This window comes from Aptenodytes patagonicus, chromosome 8 (assembly GCF_965638725.1).
Source record: "Aptenodytes patagonicus chromosome 8, bAptPat1.pri.cur, whole genome shotgun sequence".
Classification (NCBI taxonomy): Eukaryota; Metazoa; Chordata; class Aves; order Sphenisciformes; family Spheniscidae; genus Aptenodytes; species Aptenodytes patagonicus.
The window spans coordinates 15,203,436-15,222,370 of NC_134956.1; the positions used below are offsets into that span (position 1 = coordinate 15,203,436).

General features: G+C 43.8%; 1 protein-coding gene across 9 annotated transcripts in view; it reads right to left on the reverse strand.

The window, feature by feature from the left end:
• Window positions 1-2,149: 2,149 nt before the first annotated feature.
• Window positions 2,150-18,935, reverse strand: part of FHIT (fragile histidine triad diadenosine triphosphatase) — a 638,275-nt gene continuing 621,489 nt past the window's right edge. For 8 of the 9 annotated variants that reach the window (XM_076346535.1, XM_076346541.1, XM_076346536.1 and 5 more), the window contains 2 exons: window positions 16,873-16,976; window positions 2,150-2,469 (listed from right to left, as the gene is read on the reverse strand). In XM_076346535.1, coding sequence (XP_076202650.1) covers window positions 16,875-16,976 — 102 coding nt within the window. In that variant the 3' untranslated portion in view covers window positions 2,150-2,469; window positions 16,873-16,874. The remainder of the gene's footprint in view (window positions 2,470-16,872; window positions 16,977-18,935) is intronic. The other variant, XM_076346544.1, reaches the window with a different exon arrangement.

An 18,935-nucleotide genomic window follows, 5' to 3' on the forward strand; every position in this document is an offset into this window, starting at 1 on the left:
GCCCCACTTGCACTATGTCCATCTAAGCCCCTGCATGGGCGATTTTTCCCATGTTTTCTGCTTTCGGTGGAGGAGCTCTGCACTCTGCAGCATCCCCCTGCCCAAAGGCAAGCCCTGCGCATGACCCCAGCGAGGGCAAGCGATTGAGGTTGGAAAGGACAGAGTTGGTTACAAAGAACATCAATGCCTTCAGCACAGCGGATCCTCGCATTTCCAGCAACTGCATCTTTGTACACAGTGCCCTGCCTGCGGAAAATTAAGTCTATAGGAAGCGTATGAATGATCCAGACACCATCCTCAAGGCTCAGGTCTTAAAAAAGGGGGGGATTTACACCGCATGCTGCTGCAGGATGTCATGTACTTCATGATCTGCCTTTTCTAATCTCTCCTTATCTCTCACTCCAATCCTTTCTCATGTCCCTCATTTATTGCAAATTCCCTTTTTAAGCTGGAGCGAAGCACTTCAATATTTTCATGCTGCATAAATAGGTTGTTTTGTGCATAATGCCACAGGAGGCTTTTTTTAAAAACAGGACCTTTAGTGCTGTGATAACGGCCTCCTCATTTACACAAATGAAATCTTCCATACAGCTCAGCACTCATCTGCTCGGCAGCCCCCATGCAAAATGGTTGGCGCAGCGCCCGCTCATCACAGGCTACAGAATTAATACAGAATATTCCATACTTAATAGGAAGCCATTGAGCATCAGGTTTGGAAATACCTTGCAAATGTAACTGACGCTCAGGTTTTCCTTTTAGCACTTCCCCGGCAGCACAACTGTTGTCTTCCTTCTATATGAAATCACAGCTACTTTAAATAATAAAGTGCAAAAGGACAACCCTTTGTGTTGGCCTATTTGCCAGCATCTTCGACCATCCTGACTACTCAACTTTTTCTTCTCTGTCACTTCTTGCCCCCTGACCTTCATTTCCTGTTTATTCAGCCCTTGTTCAGGGTCTAAAAAGTGCAGACACCATCAAAACGTACTTTTCATTTACTCTGCATGGAAAAAGAAATAGTGTTAAAATATCTACAGTTTTTAAAAGGGCTAATGGAAGATATTGGTGGTCACATTGGGTCATGGTAAATCTTTGAATCAAACTGGCTTTTCAGGAGCAATATTTTAACAGCATCACAGTAAAACCTGGAATCAAATATCAGTGATTTTGCTCTAGTATTTCTATTTATATTTGACCACCACAAAGACTTCAAACCAATGGACTGAATTCCTCTGCAGTATATAGCAGAGAGAGACTTAGGGAAAATTATACGAGTTCATCCATTGTGCATTTCATACTTTTCAGGTCAGGTTGCAACCCTTTAGCACAGACTATTTTGGAGCATTTTTATTTGTTCATGACAGTGACCACACTGTGCTGCCAGGCATGCAAAGCACTGCCAGGCTCCGGTTTGGACCTGACCCTGATCTCTTCAAGCCTTCAGGTAGACTCTGCACCCTACAGCCCGCCTCAGCATGGCTCTTATTGAAAGACTTGGCACATTTTATTTTCCATCCTGAGTTCAGGGGACACAGAAAGCTTCAGTTGTTGCTTTCCCGCAATTCAAGAGCAAGATTACGGGTGCTCTTTTCATACATATCTTGCAGACTCATTTCTTCTCTCTTCCATCTGTTGTTTGACTTTTTTGTCTTTATTACATGTTAGCAATCAACAACTAACCCATGGCGGGTTTCTTCCTGTGCGGGGCTCTGAACACGGCATTTCTTGCCGAGGGAGCGTTCCACACGGGTGGCTCCCACTCATGTTGTTCATTGCTGTAAGCAGGACATTCGTGCCAGTCTAACCCTAATGTGATTACTATCCCATTAGCAGCTTTACATATTCATTGATTTGCAGAAGTGTTTTGTATCACCTTAAGCTCCAGAAGCATTGTGACAATGCATTAAAAGGAACAGAAAAGGAAGGATCTTAGGAAGTGTTGTATTTCTTGTTATACTACCTTACCCGGCAAAACAGTAGCTCTCTGAGTCTATCTTGGCTAGTCTGTAACAAAGCCTTTGTTTTTATGAATTGTTATACTGCTAAAAGATCTCATTTTTCTGCAATGTAATAGCCCACATGCAATAACCGAATCTCAAAAAGCACAACATGGAGTAAACACTTTGTAAGGTACCTAAAACACAGTAGCTACCTGATTTTGCTAGCACTTTATTTCAATTTAGGCCAAAGGACAATTTCAAAAGATTCGTTCCTAAGTACACAATTCAGAAAAATATGAGTTACTACTCAGAGCAATATTTTGAATCAGTGCTGTTAGTTGTCTTAGCTGAAATTCAACCTTGATGACATCCAAAGGTCCAATAAAATATTTCGTGGAAGAATCCCATATTTGTAGAACATCATAAAATTGTTCAGCTGCAGCTCCAGGGCCACTGAGAACTGGAGAATGAAGTCTTTCTTTCTGAGGAGTTTCTTATGTCACGGAATGTTTTTCAAACACTTTGTTACCTGAGAAATATCAAACATAACAGATAGTTACATATAATAGTATCTTTGATCTTTGTTAGTAAGACAAAATGTAAGGCTGTTTATTACTAACGAGTTAGGTGCTTATTAGCGTGTTCCAACAGGAAACACTGACAGCGATAGGCAAAAGAAAATGTTCAGTGTTAAATCCACACACACCACATTTCAGCTCCTATTATAGCCTGTGCAATAGGGAAAGGAGAAAATCCTTGCACACAACTATTTTAAAATTATGTATCAGAGCAAGAAAGAGGAGCATTTGTTTGATTTATTATCTACTTTTTCAATAAAGTTCACTTCCAAATAATACTAATGCCTGCCTTTCACATTGTGCTTTTCATTCCTAACTCACAAAGCACCCTCCAAAGGAGGTCAGGATCATTTTACAAAAAACAAACATGAATTGAAGCCACCTCTCTGATGTCCCTGAGTAAGACAGCACAGTCCCCAGCTCTGTTGACCGCTAGTCATAGGAACAAAGGATTAGAAAGGGCATCTTGTGTCATCAAATCCAGCTTCTTACTCTTCAAATCAATTTTGCTATAATAATCTCATACAAGAGTCTTTGGGGTGCGTGATCTCTTACATAAGCTCCTGCAAATGCTCTTTCAAAACCATCATCTCTTGTATATCCTTATCCATCCTGACCCTGTGGTGGGACTCTACCCTATGCCAAGGTGTTACACACCAGTGATTTGGGACCATCACCCTGAAAATGCTCCCAGTCTCAGACACTGGAGAATGAATGGGGTATTTCTTCTCATGTCTGCTCCAATTTTATGCATCTATTGGTGGTCCATCCTAGTAAAAGACCTGTAATAGGTGCCATGACAGACCTGGAAGGTGTTTCTGAAGCAGAGAAATAGAAATGCTGAGAGCCTGACAACTGCAGCGACTGCAGCTGTGAAAACTGTGTGCGAAATCCCCGCATAAACTCATGGCGCAATTGTTATTGCAGTGTTAACTGAAGGCTTGCACTGGCCCCAGATGCTAACGCAAACTGGGCATTTGGGTTTACCCCTGCACATACCTGTCCTTTCATGTAGACATGGACATCCTGGCAAACAACAGAGCCTCAAGTATGCTCAGTCCAATATATTTCCAATGTCCATCACCCCCTTCCTTTTTCAAATAACTACTTACTGGAGGAGTTATTAATGCCTTTCCACCTACACAGCCTAGATACCGAAACTCACACAAAGGCAGCTTTTAAGCTTTGAGGTCACGTTCGAGTTGCTGGTTAGAGTGTCTCTCTGGGCAGTTCTATTATGCAGCAGCTACAGCAATAGGATAACACGATACAAACCTTTGCTAATAATTGAGCGTGAAGTGGGCTTTTTGCTTGGTATCTTCAGTTTTGTACCTTCACTTCAGAGCATGTTTAGAGCTGGCTTCAATACTCGGAAAATTATTTCAGCTTATTAAACACAAAGCTGTTACCCAACTGTTAGACGAGGGCATGGCCCCCGAACTTGTTTCCCGGGGCTGTGTGTGAGGCTTGGATCCTTGCTGCTGTTGTGGCTGCAACTCCCCAGCCGCCTACTTCTTTGTTTGATTGTCTTTCCTCACTGAAACATATGTTTCCCCTTTTGATGGCATTTTGAGCAACAGTTTCCATTGTATGCCCCTCTTGACTGACAGTTTGATGGCAGCCTGTAAATTACTTGGCATGTGTTTTGTGAATCTGCTTGAAGGAGGGTCTGGCTGCTTAGTAAGTGCATCCTTTTGCAGCTTTGGGGGCAAGGGATTAGCACCATTTTAGCACAGGTTTGGGTATAAAAGTACTTGACCACAGTTGATATCATCCTTATTTGAAGCTCAGCATTGCCCTGTACCTCGACACTTTTATCCCAGGTCCTGGGATACAATGTCCATCAGTTATGCTTGGCTTTCCCCGTTTTCCTCTCATACAATGCGACACACAAAGCTTAATGATGAATCAAGAATGGATCAGACTGAAAATACTTGGTATTTGACAGACAGCCCAGGTAAGCATTCAGGCTGCTGGATGTGCAGGTTAAGAGAACATCTGGCCCTCTGTCAGCTTTCTTTGCTAACAGTAACGCATTTGCTGCTTTGCCTTTATGTGGTACAATCTCGTCTGTGTCTCTGGCCACGAAGTTTCTACTGTAGCTATAAATACAGGATCCAAGCAGTGCTGTATGGAATTCGTGTACTCTTTACAGCTGAATTAAATGGCCACCTATAGGGAAATGGAAGTCCAGAAAATGAGGTGTATAATGGTTAGCACAGTGTTACTTACAGCCTCAAAATAGAGCCCTGGAATAGGTGTGAGGGGGACATTATGCTTATGCTGGCCTCCTACAAGAGGGAGACGTTTCACTTATAGCCATAGCTAACTCTATTGCAGCTTTGTTTTCATAAGAATAATGATATGCTTCAACCAGAAAAACAATCAACCTCGATGCTGAGGCTGCTGTGCATTAGCACATCACATTTGTTTGGGGAAGTGTTTTGCCCTAAGGGTGGGTATGACTACTGTACAGTCACTGCACTTCTTCTGGCTGTTTACATCTTCCCTTGAAGACATAATTTAACTCCTGTGCATAAACCTTCTCCCTGCTGCAGAGGTGGTGGCTTTAGATGTTTTACACTTCAAAAATACCAGCATGGGCCAGATTATGTCTGTCTGTTGGATTTCTGTTGATATTAACTTTCCTTGCATTTGATTGAAATGACAAAAAGATTACTTTATATGTACTTACTGCAGAAAAAAGAGAATTTTGGGTGGAAAAGCACAGACCCTATGATCTGATCCACCTTCTCTTTGCTATTTCCAACTACTTAAAGCATAATGTCACACTGAAACGCACACTTGGAGTGCTGCATTCTCTTCTCCTGACAGATTGTTATGATATTTTCCAAGGTGACCTTCATAAAACATGTTTCTTTTGAAGCTTATATTTCACTTTCAGGTCATAACAGTCTCACACAGACAAGAAAACTGTCAGCTCCTGCTTTCTAATTAATGGTTCTTGGAGGCTTCTGAGTGGGGGATATAATTAATAGCACTTAAGTCTGGAGTGCAGCGAAATCTATAGCCGATTACTAGGATGTGTATTTACTTAGGGATTATATGCAAACAGCTCCTAAGTGCAGCCATGAACAGCTCTCGACAATGTTCTCTGGAAAGTCCCCAGGACCAGGCACCACCTTGAGTCTAACTAACTCCAGTGTAAGCTCTCCAAAAATTGCCCTGCTCATAAAGCAAGGCTCCCGCAACTGAGGGGTCCCTTCCTGCTGTACTCCTCTCCCCTGCTCCCGTTCCCCATACCAGAGTCCACAGCTTGTTGTGTTTCCTATGACTGCGTGGTGATTCTGCTTGCCAACAGGCTGCCTACAGTGGAGGAGCATCTATTGCAGAAAATACCTCTGGCCACGTCTGTGTTGTCACTGTGGCAGCCACCCAGGAGACAACCTGCTCTGTGGCCCATACTGCCCAGCTACGGCATCTTCTGGGGCAGGCTGGCTGCATTCTCACTGCACGGCATGTGTCCCAGATCCACTCTGTGGATCTGCTCTGAGGCATAATCATTATTTTGTGTTTTTATTCAGTTTAAAGTACCAGAAATAATGGGAGGGCTTTTCTTGCAGTAAAGCAACCAAAGAAGGGTGTTGCAAGCCATCTTGTCATACTTGCCTAAATTTAAGGAAAGCGATGGGATTGCTCTGGTGCTCACTCTTATGCAAGCAGCATGGATTGTCAGAGGTGCCGGAGCAAAACCAGATGCAAGCCAAATTGCCAGCTTAAATTCCCTCTGGTCAGCTGCTGCTAACAGTGGTAATTTCCCTGCTGAAGTCAATAGAACAGCATCTTTTCACACATGCTGAGATCTTGGTGCAGAAGAGGCAGCTGTGAGGCAGGGTGAGTGCTCTCAAAGGATGAGATCGTCTCTCTTTCACAGTGGGGTGAAAAAAATGAATAAAATTCATATTCTCTGACAAAGTTGAAAAGACTGTATTCTCCAGAAACACTGCTAGACTGGGGATGAAGGGGAGAATTGACATTGGAAATCCTGCACCACTGTGCAGCCTGCATTATTTGGAGAGACTTTTAAATGAATTTTGCATGTTGAATCACACAAAATATTCAGATGGTTAAGCAATTAAAAGCGATTGAATGTTTGTAACTCAAAAAGCACTAGGCAACAGAATATCACTGTCAACTCCTTTATGCAAAGGGACGTTTTGATATCATACTTAAGACTGACTACTTTTCTAATGGCATAAAAGTATTACTTCAGTTATGCATAAAATAGGAAAACTTCTACTGAAACTTGTGCAGCCTGGTTCTTTCTTCAGAAACAACAACACAGAGTGAAACTGCCTTTGAAGAGAAACATTTTTCATATACTATCTGAAGGTTAGTAACTCTTAATCTTTAGCCTTTTTGCTGGCACGTGTAATTTAAAATGCACAAAACAGACTATCAAAACATCCAGCTATAGATAGTTAGAAAATTTAAAAGGTGCATCTGAAAATAGGAAATTGGAAATTAAGATGCTTCATCAAATCTTACTCTTTGAGTAAAGATCCACTGTGGATCCACCTCAAAGAGCGACCAGTTATCAAACACAGCATACGACAGCCAACACTGAACGAAGAATGGCTCCTAAAGAGGTCAAATCTTGGTGCTACTAAGCAAGAGAGTGACTAACTGGGACAACTATATATTAAATATCCTTTCCACAGAAATTTTTTTTCCTTTCCTCGCCCTCCTCCAGAGCCACATGAAGTTCTGCTGAACTTCGGCTCTGCAGACACAGCGCCGTGAGCAGCCCTGCAGACCCGGCACATGCTGGGGGTGTTCAAGAAGTGACAAGTCCTTTGCCATAGTTTAACCCCAGCTGGCAACTGAGCACCACACAGCTGCTCGCTCACCCCTCCCTGCCCCCCGTGGTGGGATGGGGGAGAGAGTCGGAAGAGTAAAAGTGAGAAAACTCGTGGGCTGAGATAAGAACAGTTTAATAATTGAAATAAAGTAAAATAATAATAGAATATAAAAAGCAAGTGATGCACAATGCAATTGCTCACCACCTGCCAACCGATGCCCAGCCAGTCCCCAAGCAGCGGCCCCCCCGGCCAGCTTTTCCCTAGTTTATATATTGAGCATGATGTCCCATGGGATGGAATGTCCCTTTGGCCAGTTGGGGTCAGCTGTCCTGGCTGTGCCCCCTCCCAGCTTCTTGTGCACCCCCAGCCTTCTCAGTCGGTAGAGCATGGGAAGCTGAAAAGTCCTTGACTAGTGTAAACAGTACTTAGGAACAACTAAAACATTGGTGTGTTATCAACATTATTATCCTCCTAAATCCAAAACACAGCACTGCACCAGCTACTAGGAAGGAAATTAACTCTATCCCAGCCAAAACCAGGGCAGTATCCACCCCTTATTCTATACCACCTACATCATGCCCAGGTCCCACACTTTTCAATACGTTCCAATTAATCACCACCACTTTTCCTGTCTTTTGATATATACACACAGATATCATTCCCTTAATCTATGGGCCATCCCTAAAAAACGTTCGTTGAGTTCATTTAGTCCACGACTTTGGGCTCCATCTGTCATAACAGTCCTTCAGGGCAGAAGAGATGGTGTGTGGTGTTGGACTGTTGCATGCTGAACCCAGTTCTGGTTCCATTATCACTGCACTTTGCTCAGTTTTCATCAAAGTTTATTCTTCATTAATCTGGCTGATTCTTACTGTAATACCATTGATATGGCATATAGCCACCATAGAAGTGATAATATACAGTATTATATAGCAATTAACATCATACAATTTAATTCATTGGCTATTCTCACCCAAAATCAAATCCCCTTGAGGTACACATTGGACTTCCCCATCCTCCTGCATTACCCACCAAGTGCACCCAGGTCCTTGAGCAAAAGCAATCCCACAGATGGGTTTGCCTTTGCCCGAGGCAGGAATAACCCAGACTGTCTTCCCCAGCATATTTTCTTACGGGCACGACAGGGACTTTATCCCCTTCTACAGCACGTAAAAGTTTTGACTGGGCAGGGCCAGCCCGATTGGCAGATCCCCTCGTGTTGACTAACCGGGTGGCTTTTGCTAAATGTGTATCCCAATGTTTGAACGTCCCACCACCCATTGCTCTCAGCGTAGTCTTTAACAGTCCATTGTATCGTTCGATTTTCCTGGAGGCTGGTGCATGACAGGGGATGTGATACACCCACTCAGTGCCGTGCTCTTTGGCCCAGGTGTCTATGAGGTTGTTTCGGAAATGAGTCCCGTTGTCTGACTCAATTCTTTCTGGGGTGCCATGTCGCCAGAGAACTTGCTTTTCAAGGCACAGGACAGTGTTCCGGGCAGTGGCATGGGGCACGGGATATGTTTCCAGCCATCCAGTGGTTGCCTCCACCATTGTAAGCACGTGGCGCTTGCCTTGGCAGGTTTGTGGGAATGTGATATAATCAACCTGCCAGGCCTCCCCATATTTATATTTCAGTCATCGTCCTCCATACCAGAGAGGCTTTAGCTGCTTGGCTTGCTTGATTGCAGCGCATGTTTCATGTTCATGGATAACCTGTGCAATAGTGTCCATGGTCAAGTCCACCCCTCAATCACGAGCCCATCTATATGTTATATTGCATCTCTTCCTTGATGGCCTGAGCTGTCATGGGCCCACCGAGCTATAAACAGTTCACCCTTATGCTGCCAGCCCAGATCCAGCTGAGCCACTTCAATCTTAGCAGCCTGATCCACCTGCTGGTTGTTTTGATGTTCTTCAGTGGCCTGACTCTTGGGTACGTGAGCATCTTTGCACATGACGTACTTTTACAACCAGCTTTGCTACCCGGGCAGCAATATCTTGCCACAATGCGGCAGCCCAGAGGGGTTTGCCTCTGCATTGCCAGTTGCTCTGCTTCCATTGCTGCAACCACCCCCACAGGGCATTTGCCACCATCCACGAGTCAGTATAGAGATAAAGTACTGGCCATTTTTCTCCTTCAGCAATATCTAAAGCCAGCTGGATGGCTTTCACCTCTGCAAACTGACTCAATTCACCTTCTCCTTCAGCAGTTTCTGCGACCTGTCGTACAGGACTCCATACAGCAGCCTTCCACCTCCAATGCTTTCCCACAAGACAACAGGACCCATCAGTGAACAGGGCATATTGCTTCTTATTTTCTGGTAGTTCATTATACAGCGGGGCCTCTCCACAACGTGTCACCTCCTCCTCTGGCGATATTGCAAAATCTTTGCCTTCTGGCCAGCCCATGACCACTTCCAAGTTTCCTGGGTGACTGTGGCTTCCTATTCGAGCCTGTTGTGTGATCAGTATGACTTATTCCTCGTAGCATCAGTTATATGATGTGTGGAGGGGACCCTCCCTTTGAACATCCAGCCCAGCACTGGCAGTCGGGGTGCGAAGAGGAGCTGTGCTTCAGTGCCGATCACTTCCAAAGCAGCTCGAACCCCTTCATATGCTGCCAATATCTCTTTTTCAGTTGGAGTATAGCGGGCCTCGGATCCTCTGTATCCCCGACACCAAAACCCTAGGGGTCGACCTCGAGTCTCCCCTGGTGCTTTCTGCCAGAGGCTCCAGGTAGGGCCATTCTCCCTGGCTGCGGTGTAGAGCACATTTTTTACATCTTGTCCTGCCCAGACAGGCCCAAGGGCTACTGCGTGAACTATCTCCTGCTTAATTTGTTCAAAGGCTTGTCATTGCTCAAGGCCCCATTTGAAATCGTTCTTCTTGGTCACTTGATAGAGAGGGCTTACAATCGGACTGTAATTTGGAATATGCATTCTCCAAAAACCCACGACGCCTAAGAAAGCTTGTGTTTCCTTTTTGCTAGTTGGTGGAAACATGCCTGTTGATCACATCCATTGGGATCTGATGACGTCCATCTTGCCATTTTATTCCTAAAAACTGGATCTCCTGTGCAGGTGCTTTGGCCTTTCTTTGTTTTATGACAAAACTGGCTTTCAGAAGGATTTGGACTATTTTCTTCCCTTTCTTAAAAACTTATTCTGCTGTGTTGCCCTACATGATGATGTCATCAATGTATTGCAGGCATTCTGGAGCCTCACCCTGTTCCAGTGCAGTCTGGATCAGTCCATGGCAAATGGTAGGGCTGTGTTTCCACCCCTGGGGCAGTCGGTTCCAGGTGTACTGGACGCCCCTCCAAGTGAAAGCAAACTGGCCTGCACTCCGCTGCCAAAGGGATTGAGAAAAACGCATTAGTGATATCAGTTGTGGCATACCACTCGGCTGCCTTTGACTCCAGTTCATGTTGAAGTTCTAGCATATCTGGCACAGCAGCACTCAGCAGTGGCGTGACTTCATTCAGGCTGCAACAGTCTACTGTTAGTCCCCACTCTCCATTAGACTTCCACACTGGCCATATGGGACTGTTAAAGGGTGAGTGAGTCTTGCTGATCACTCCTTGGCTCTCCAGTTGACGAATCAGTTTATGGATGGGAATCAGGGAGTCTCAGTTGGTGCGATATTGCTGCTGGTGCACCGTTGTGGTGGTGATCGGCACCTGTTGTTCTTCGACCCTCAGCAACCCCACAACAGAAGGGTCCTCCGAGAGACCAGGCAAGGTAGACAGCTGTTTAATTTCTTCCGTCTCCAAGGCAGCTATACCAAAAGCCCACTGGTACCCTTTTGGGTCCTTAAAATACCTTCTCGTGAGGTAGTCTATGCCAAGGATGCACGGAGCCTCTGGGCCAGTCACAATGGGGTGCTTCTGCCACCCATTCCCAGTTAGACTCACTTCAGCCTCCAATACAGTTAGCTGTTGGGATCCCGCTGTCACTCCAGAAATACAGATGGGTTCTGCCCCTTTATAGCTTGATGGCATTAGGGTACACTGCACCGGTGTCCACTAGAGCCTTATACTCCTGTGGGTCCGATGTGCCGGGCCATTGAATCCACACAGTCCAGTAAACCCAGTTATCCCTTTCCTCCATCTGGCTGGAGGCAGGGCCCCTCTAGTCCTCGCCATAGTATTCGTTACTCACTTCTTGTAAATGCAAGTCAGAAATCTCTTCATTAAGATCAGAAGTAAGATCAGCCCTTCTACTCTGTCTGAGGAACTGCTCACTGGAAACTGGAGCAGCAATTTTACTGGAAGAACCCCCTTTTGTGATTGTTTTTCCTTGCAACTCATGTACCTGTGCCCCTAGGGTTGAGGTAGTTTTTCCATCCCACTTCCTCATGTCCTCTCCATGGTCATGCAGGTAAAACCACAGGGTGGCCCATGGTGTGTACCCTCTATATCCTCTCTCTTGAGCAGAGGGACGCTGACTCCTAATATCTGAGATACTGGTCTGTGCAAGTGAGGAGCAGGACATATCCTCTTTGAGCTGCTGGACTTCCTGGGATAGTTTCTCCACAGCCGAGATGAGCGAGAAAGCAATATTTTCTTCGCATTCCTGGAGTTGGCCAGCCAATTCATCCACTGTTGGTCCCTCTTCATCTTTCCAGGTCAGTATTGCCAATGAGTTGGCATACGACGCTGGTGCGCTTTGTACCAACTTCCTCCACATGGGTTGTATGCACTGGACTTCATCTGGATCTTTGGATAACTGCTTGTTGTCCAGGTCACGATAAATCACCTCCAGCACGGCTAAAACCCTCAGGTACTAGATACCTCTCTCCATGGTGGTCCATTTGCCTGGGCGATATATAACATCTTCCTTAAAGGGATATTTTTCCTTCATACCTGACAGTAGTCACCTCCAGAGGCTGGGGGTTCGTGCCCCTTTTCCAATTGCTTTGTCAATGCCCCCTTCCCTAGAAAGGGATCCCAGCTGCTTGGCTTCCATCCCTTCCCTTTCTCATTCCAGGCTACTGGCCCCATTATCCCAGCATCAGAGCAGCCAGGTGACAGTGTGTTTGCCTGGATGACAACTGAAATCTTTTCGCATGTGTTGCAGCTCACTCAGGGATAGGGATCGCGTGGTTTCCATCTTGTTTATGAGTTCTTCCTCTTCTTCCTCCTCTCCTCATGACGGCCCTACTTTTTCATCATCCCTTACTAAACGAGCTGATTTTTGCTTCCAACATTTCTTCTTGGGTATAGGGGTGACTGATACCAGCACGGGCTGGTTCTCTGGTTCAACTGCAGTACCTGTTGTGGGAGTTGGAGTATCCGCAGTGCCTGCCGTCGGGGTTGGAGTAGCCGCAGTGCCTGTAGCTGGGGTTGGAGTAGCTGCAGTGCCTGTTGTTCTGTCGTCAGATCCAGAGACCTTCTCTTCCCCTTGAGGGTACTGAATAGTGTTGAACAGGGCTCGGTAGGCATGGGCCAGGCCCCAGCACATTGCAGTGATTTCTGTCTCCCTAGAATTGCCGGGTTGACAGCATACTTTTTCCAAATATTCTACTAATTTTTCAGGAGTCTGCACTTGTTCAGGGGTGAAGTTCCAAAAACACTGAGGTGCCCACTGTCCTAGGCATTTGCCCATCCTATCCCACACACCCTGCCACTCATAACTATCCAGCCTTGGGGCAGATCTCTGGATGATATTCTTAAATGCTTATTAACCTTAGACAAAACTGAAACAATATTCCCAAGAAATACCAATAGAAGTATCTTAACTACCCAAGGATGTTCAAGATACTGAAAAGTTGTTGTAATGAAGGAGGAAACATCATAGAAGAAGGTAGTGAAGGTGCCATTCTGTATTTCCTCCATAAAAAACCTCTCAGAGGAAGAAGTATAATTGCTAATTGTCTCCATGAGACGGTACCCGAAGTACAGTAATGGCTTCAGTACAAAGCTCAAATACCAGATTGAACTCAAGGCCAGTGTTTTAATAACAAATCTCCCAGGCAAAACATCACTAATCACTGCAGAGCACAGCAAACTGCAAAAACCAACACCAATCTTTAACATGTACAGCAAAGAGCATGGTGTACATCAGATAAACTAATATCGAGAACAGATGAATCAATATTGTGACCTACAACTGTTAACAGATATAAATTCCTTAATACGCTCTGGTTAATCTGTTATTATCTCAAACCGTTTGTGCCCCACATTGGGCGCCAAAAAGGATTGCTGTGGTTTAACCCCAGCTGGCAACTGAGCACCACACAGCTACTTGCTTACTCGCCCCTGCCCTCCACGGTGGCCTGGGGGAGAGAATCGGAAGAGTAAAAGTAAGAAAACTCGTGGGTTGAGATAAAAACAGTTTAATAATTGAAATAAAGTAAAATAGTAATAGTAGTAGTAGTAGTAGTAGTAATAATAATAATAATAATAATAATAATAATAATAATAGAATATAAAAAGCAAGTGATACACAGTGCAATTGCTCACCACCTGCCAACCGATGCCCAGCCAGTCCCCGAGCAGCGGCCCCCCCGGCCAGCTTTCCCCCAGTTTATGTACTGAGCATGACGTCCCACGGTAAGGAATGTCCCTTTGGCCAGTTGGGGTCAGCTGTCCTGGCTGTGCCCCCTCCCAGCTTCTTGCTGGCAGGGCATGAGAAGCTGAAAAGTCCTTGACTAGTGTAAACAGTACTTAGCAACAACTAAAACATCAGTGTGTTATCAACACTATTCTCATCCTAAATCCAAAACACAGCACTAAACTAGGAAGAAAATTAACTCTATCCCAGCTGAAACCAGGACACCTTCTAATAAGATGGGATACAGTGGCGTGGGGACATGCAGTGAAAGACCAGAAACACGTGCAAAACACAAATTCACGCACTGATTTCAGTTTCATCGCTCTAGGCAATTGTACACACAAATGAACTATTTTAAGACAAGTGTTTTCTTAAGGGTGTAAACTTCACAAGGCTAAATAGGGTTCATTTCTTTAAGCAAGTAGCTGGATATTTCTGATCATCTGGGGACTGGTGTAGAAACACTCAGCTGTGGCTACCCAACCGGCCAAGAGGGATCAGCACCAGCAAATGTAGTAGGGAGAGAATCAAGAGCTTCTTGCCTTGTTCAAGTATTTCTTAGGAAAAAGTCACCTGCAAGTCCTTCTTGATCAAATAGTCTATAAATACAGGTAAAAGGTGCTACTGTACCTAGTCAAGTCATACAGGAGTTGTGACAGTTGGTGAAGGACTTGTGATAAATGTAAGGGTAGCTGGGAAAGCTCTGAAACACAGCTCAGTCTGTCCAGGCTAATCTAGCTGAGCTGAGCTTCTTTGAACAAAACACTTAAGGAGAAAAATAATGCATGAGGCCTTAAAAATTGCCATTTATTGGCTCCAGAACACCCACATTCAGCTCTTTCTGACTTTCCCTGTGCCGCATGAAAAAACTCAAGTCAGATAGCATCCAGGTAAACTTATAAATGGCAAAATAAATCCTTTGTAGGTGAAAAACAAAAATAGCTTTGAAGAAGGATGCATATAACCTTGTTAATTTGCCAAAAGTTTTCAATCTTCATCACTTTAGAAGCAAGGTTAAGAGAGTAGATAAAGGTTGAGAAATTCAGAAGGTGCTCAGATATACCTTTATCTCAGGTTCAGAGCCTTAAACCTCAGAAGCAAAACAATGTCAGGGAGAAGAGATTGACAGTGATGCCTTGTGTTGGGAATCAAGGGTTGGAAGGACTGCCTGTACTAGGCAAAATACTCTCATGATAATGATGCCAGTAATATTTAATTTACCAGTCTGTTCTAGGAAAGGTAATGACCTTAATATCATGGCAAACTTATCTAGAGGTCATCCATGCAGACACACGCTGATTTATTTTCATAATAAATGAAAATAAAAGTCCAGCCACATGAATTTGCTTGCAGGAATGAATTTATACCATCTATCCAGCTTTGTGTTTAGTATCAGAAGAGCCTAAGAACATTTTATTGATATGTAGGGATTTAATTCCAACCCCTTTGAGAATCTCTGCAGAAAAGCAGTTCAAATTCATTTCTAACCAGACCAAAAAAAACCCGACCCAAACCCAACCAAATATATAATGGGGAACAACATCACACTGGAATAGGGATGTGCCATTTTATCCCAAGTACTGTTCATTTGCTGCTGTGCCATAGACGAAGTACTACATAATGCCTCTGTTAGTAGAGAAGAGTGCTTACATATGCATTACTTAAGGGTATGCTCTTTCTGGCTGAGTAATTCATTTTTGAGAAACATATTTCTGAGAAGGTGAAAAGTGAGTGTCTAAATACAAATCCAGCAGCCACTGTGGAAACTTGACTTTGTAGTCCAAAACCTGCTGCTCCAAACCCTGGAGGTCCTAGGTCCCAGATGCCGAGGACAAGTTTCTTTCACAGATGGGAATTACATGTGTTACACAGCTTTCTCTGTGCCAGTCCACAGAAGTGTTGGCACAGCTAATTTGACTGGAGAAGAGAAGAGCGTGGTCATAATGCAAGAAAAAATGGAAAGGAAAGAGTCTGATGAACCAGCCGAAATGGAGATGACAGAATGGCACGGGAGATGAGAGCTGCCACTTAAGTGTGCCACGCGCACACTGTGTAGTTTAGCTCAAGATTTCTCAAGCTGGGCTGCAAGCAGTGAGTCACAGGCAGAAAGAAGGGATATTTATGGGATTTTGGTTCTTTGGAGGAAAAAATATGAAACAGTCAGAAATGACAGAGAAATGAGAGTGCTGGATGATAGGAAACAACATATGGGGAACAGAGGAGAGGGAGCTTTTGGCATCATTGCTGCAGCGTACATCTCAGTGTAACTCATATTGATCTCCGGGGGCCAGTTCATTCCTACTGGAAGAATCTGGCTTCTGGGACTCCAGGTACAAAATGAAAACCTCTCAATTTCTAGAGCACCAATGTTAGTGCTTGCCAAGTGTTTTCTCTTTTCTATTCCTCCCTGCAAATATTTTTTTTTTTTTTTAGGGCCAGTGGAAGATTTAGCAGAACAGGCAGTTTTCCAGCAGGCTTAATTTTGAAAGTTGAAGTGATCAGATGATTTAAGATTTGCCAGATGAAGTTAGCATTCGCTTATCCACTCTATTGTCTGAATTCTGCTGGGATTTTGTATGTATAGGTGCATACGCATATCTGTGTGTACACAGACACAGCAGTTTTTAACTCATCATAGAGGTACCAAGGCTATTTTCTGTTCTAAAAACACAGGGAGTATATATGTTAGGTTAGACATTCCTCTTAAGTAACTGCTCATGATTCTGATTTCCAGATATGTTATTTTTTGCTGTCTGGAAACTAAATGCTCTAGGATGGTGCTGATTTGTTCAAGAAGGAGCATATTATCTCAGCCACTGCTGGAGTGCTGTGTCATTTTGGAAGCAACACAAACCTAAGAGCTTTCACTTCTTTTGTTCCATTCTACATATTCTCCCGCTGTCCTTAAGAAGCCTATGGAGGACTGAACAGAGTTTTGGCTGTTGCAGGAGTAAGTTAATATGTAAATAACTACCTTTAATCTTCCCAAAAATACTTCTTCAGAATTGCTGCTTCAGCTGCCATTTCTTCTTCTGTCCTCCACTTGTCAGGGGAATCCTCTTTGTCATGTTGCTGCAACTTTTTTGAGGGAGGAAGAAGAAAAAAAAAAACAGTTTGTTGGTATTTTTTTCCAGTTTTATTGTCAAATTCAGGGTATGCCTGTATGCAACTAATCTATTCCACATGTTCACAGGATGAAGGGACCTGGTGATGAAGGGTGAAGGTTACCGGTTTAGAGTGGTGACAGTAGTTAACTGGCTCTGATGGATTTATGATGATAACGCAAGGGGCCAGGGTGTTTGATAGGCAGTCACAGAGTTCACCTTTGTGAGTTGATGGTCGGATACCTTGCGAGTCTTTGATGCACAGCTGGTAGGTAATAGGATAACAAACACACTCAGGTATTTTGAAGTGCCCATTACATCCGTGGAGCGAGCTAGGCAGAAGCTGCCTGGACACCTTGTCAGTAATTAATGTAAAATTTTCTCTCTGGCTTTTCCTCTCCCCATCAAAGACCTATTGTGATAACAAGGCCCTGTTGCTGCTATTTTCCACCAGAAGTTTATACCAGTAGTTTTCAGAAGAGATACATTCCCTCCCTGCATGCAAGTTATTAGTCCTTCCTTGCCCTTGTTGAAAGTGAGACACATCCCTAGTCTAGAAACAAAACTTGTTCTTTTAAGCACAACTATATTTCATTAGTGATTTAGTGGGGAAAAATATCAAAAGTATGTGAAACAGTTAATTTTTGCATCTAGCTTGCATAATATGCGCACAAAAATAAGTTCTATCCCATATGCAGTAAGTATTAGGTGTTATTATCTCAGACATGACAATTTCAAACACATACTTTGCCTCTCTGGAAGAAGGGAGCAGCTGATGATTTTGCTGCTCTCCAGAAGAAGGGAGTTCTATTTTATGGTAAATATGTGCCAGCACTTGAGTGACTATTTGTACACGTCCTCTCAAAGAATGCCTGCCACTCATCAAGGGAAGACTACATTTACAACAGACAGCAGAAATATTTGCATTAACAACTTCAGTATTGAGATATCCAGTGTGTCTCTAGGTACAGAGCACAGCACAGATTGTATTAACAGCATCAGTACTTCTGAGGAAAATTATAATATCAACTTTTTGTTAATGTCACAAAGTTGGAAACTAATGAATTTACACCTTTTATTCGTGGACAATTTTAATGCAGAAGATGAAGCAGTGAAAATCAAAGATGAAGCAATACTGAACCTGCCAAGCAACCTGCATTACTGTATATGGCATATTTAGCAATAAACTAGGATTATTAGTATACATCCAACTCACAAATACTTTTATTTGTGCTGTGTTTCTCCTACTCTGAATTTTGCTGCCAGCTATAGTCCTATGTAGTTTTACATTCTGCAGCACAGATTTCTTCCTGCTCAGCAGATGAAGCTGCATTAGAAAGCTATTTCCTTTCATGCCAATACGATACAGTAGCTGTAGGCAAATTAAAGTGTATTACTGTTCAACTAGTAGAGGACTAATCTTCATCATTACATTAGCTCTAGGTGTGTTATAAATCCATCTTGTAATAATGCTACAGTATCGTGGAGAAAGATTTAAAAGCCATGAACAGGTACAGTGTATACATTGTCACACACATCCTTTGTGTCCATGTGCCTGCTCTCACCCACTGTACACACCTATATGGTGTATAGGTACCACAGCTGAGCTGGCAGTGAGAGGGAGTTACAGGAAACAGCATACATCATCCTGTACTCTCCATGGACTGCGAGCGCTTACACTTCACAAGAGGATGCACCAGGACGAGCCAAGTGGTGGTAAATCAATTGTCTGTCTGAGGCGTGAGTTGTTTTTCTAAAAAAGCAATGTCTTGCTCATTCGACCTAGCATCAGCAGGAGATATAGCAGGCAATGGCTAGAAGGCAAGGGAGGGCAGCCCCTGTTCCTCAAGGTCTCCTTGGTTAACCTGCAAGAAGTGCTTTTAGTGACGTGATTTGTCTGCTGTTCTCCCTTGCTGTCCTGTTTCTGTGCAAC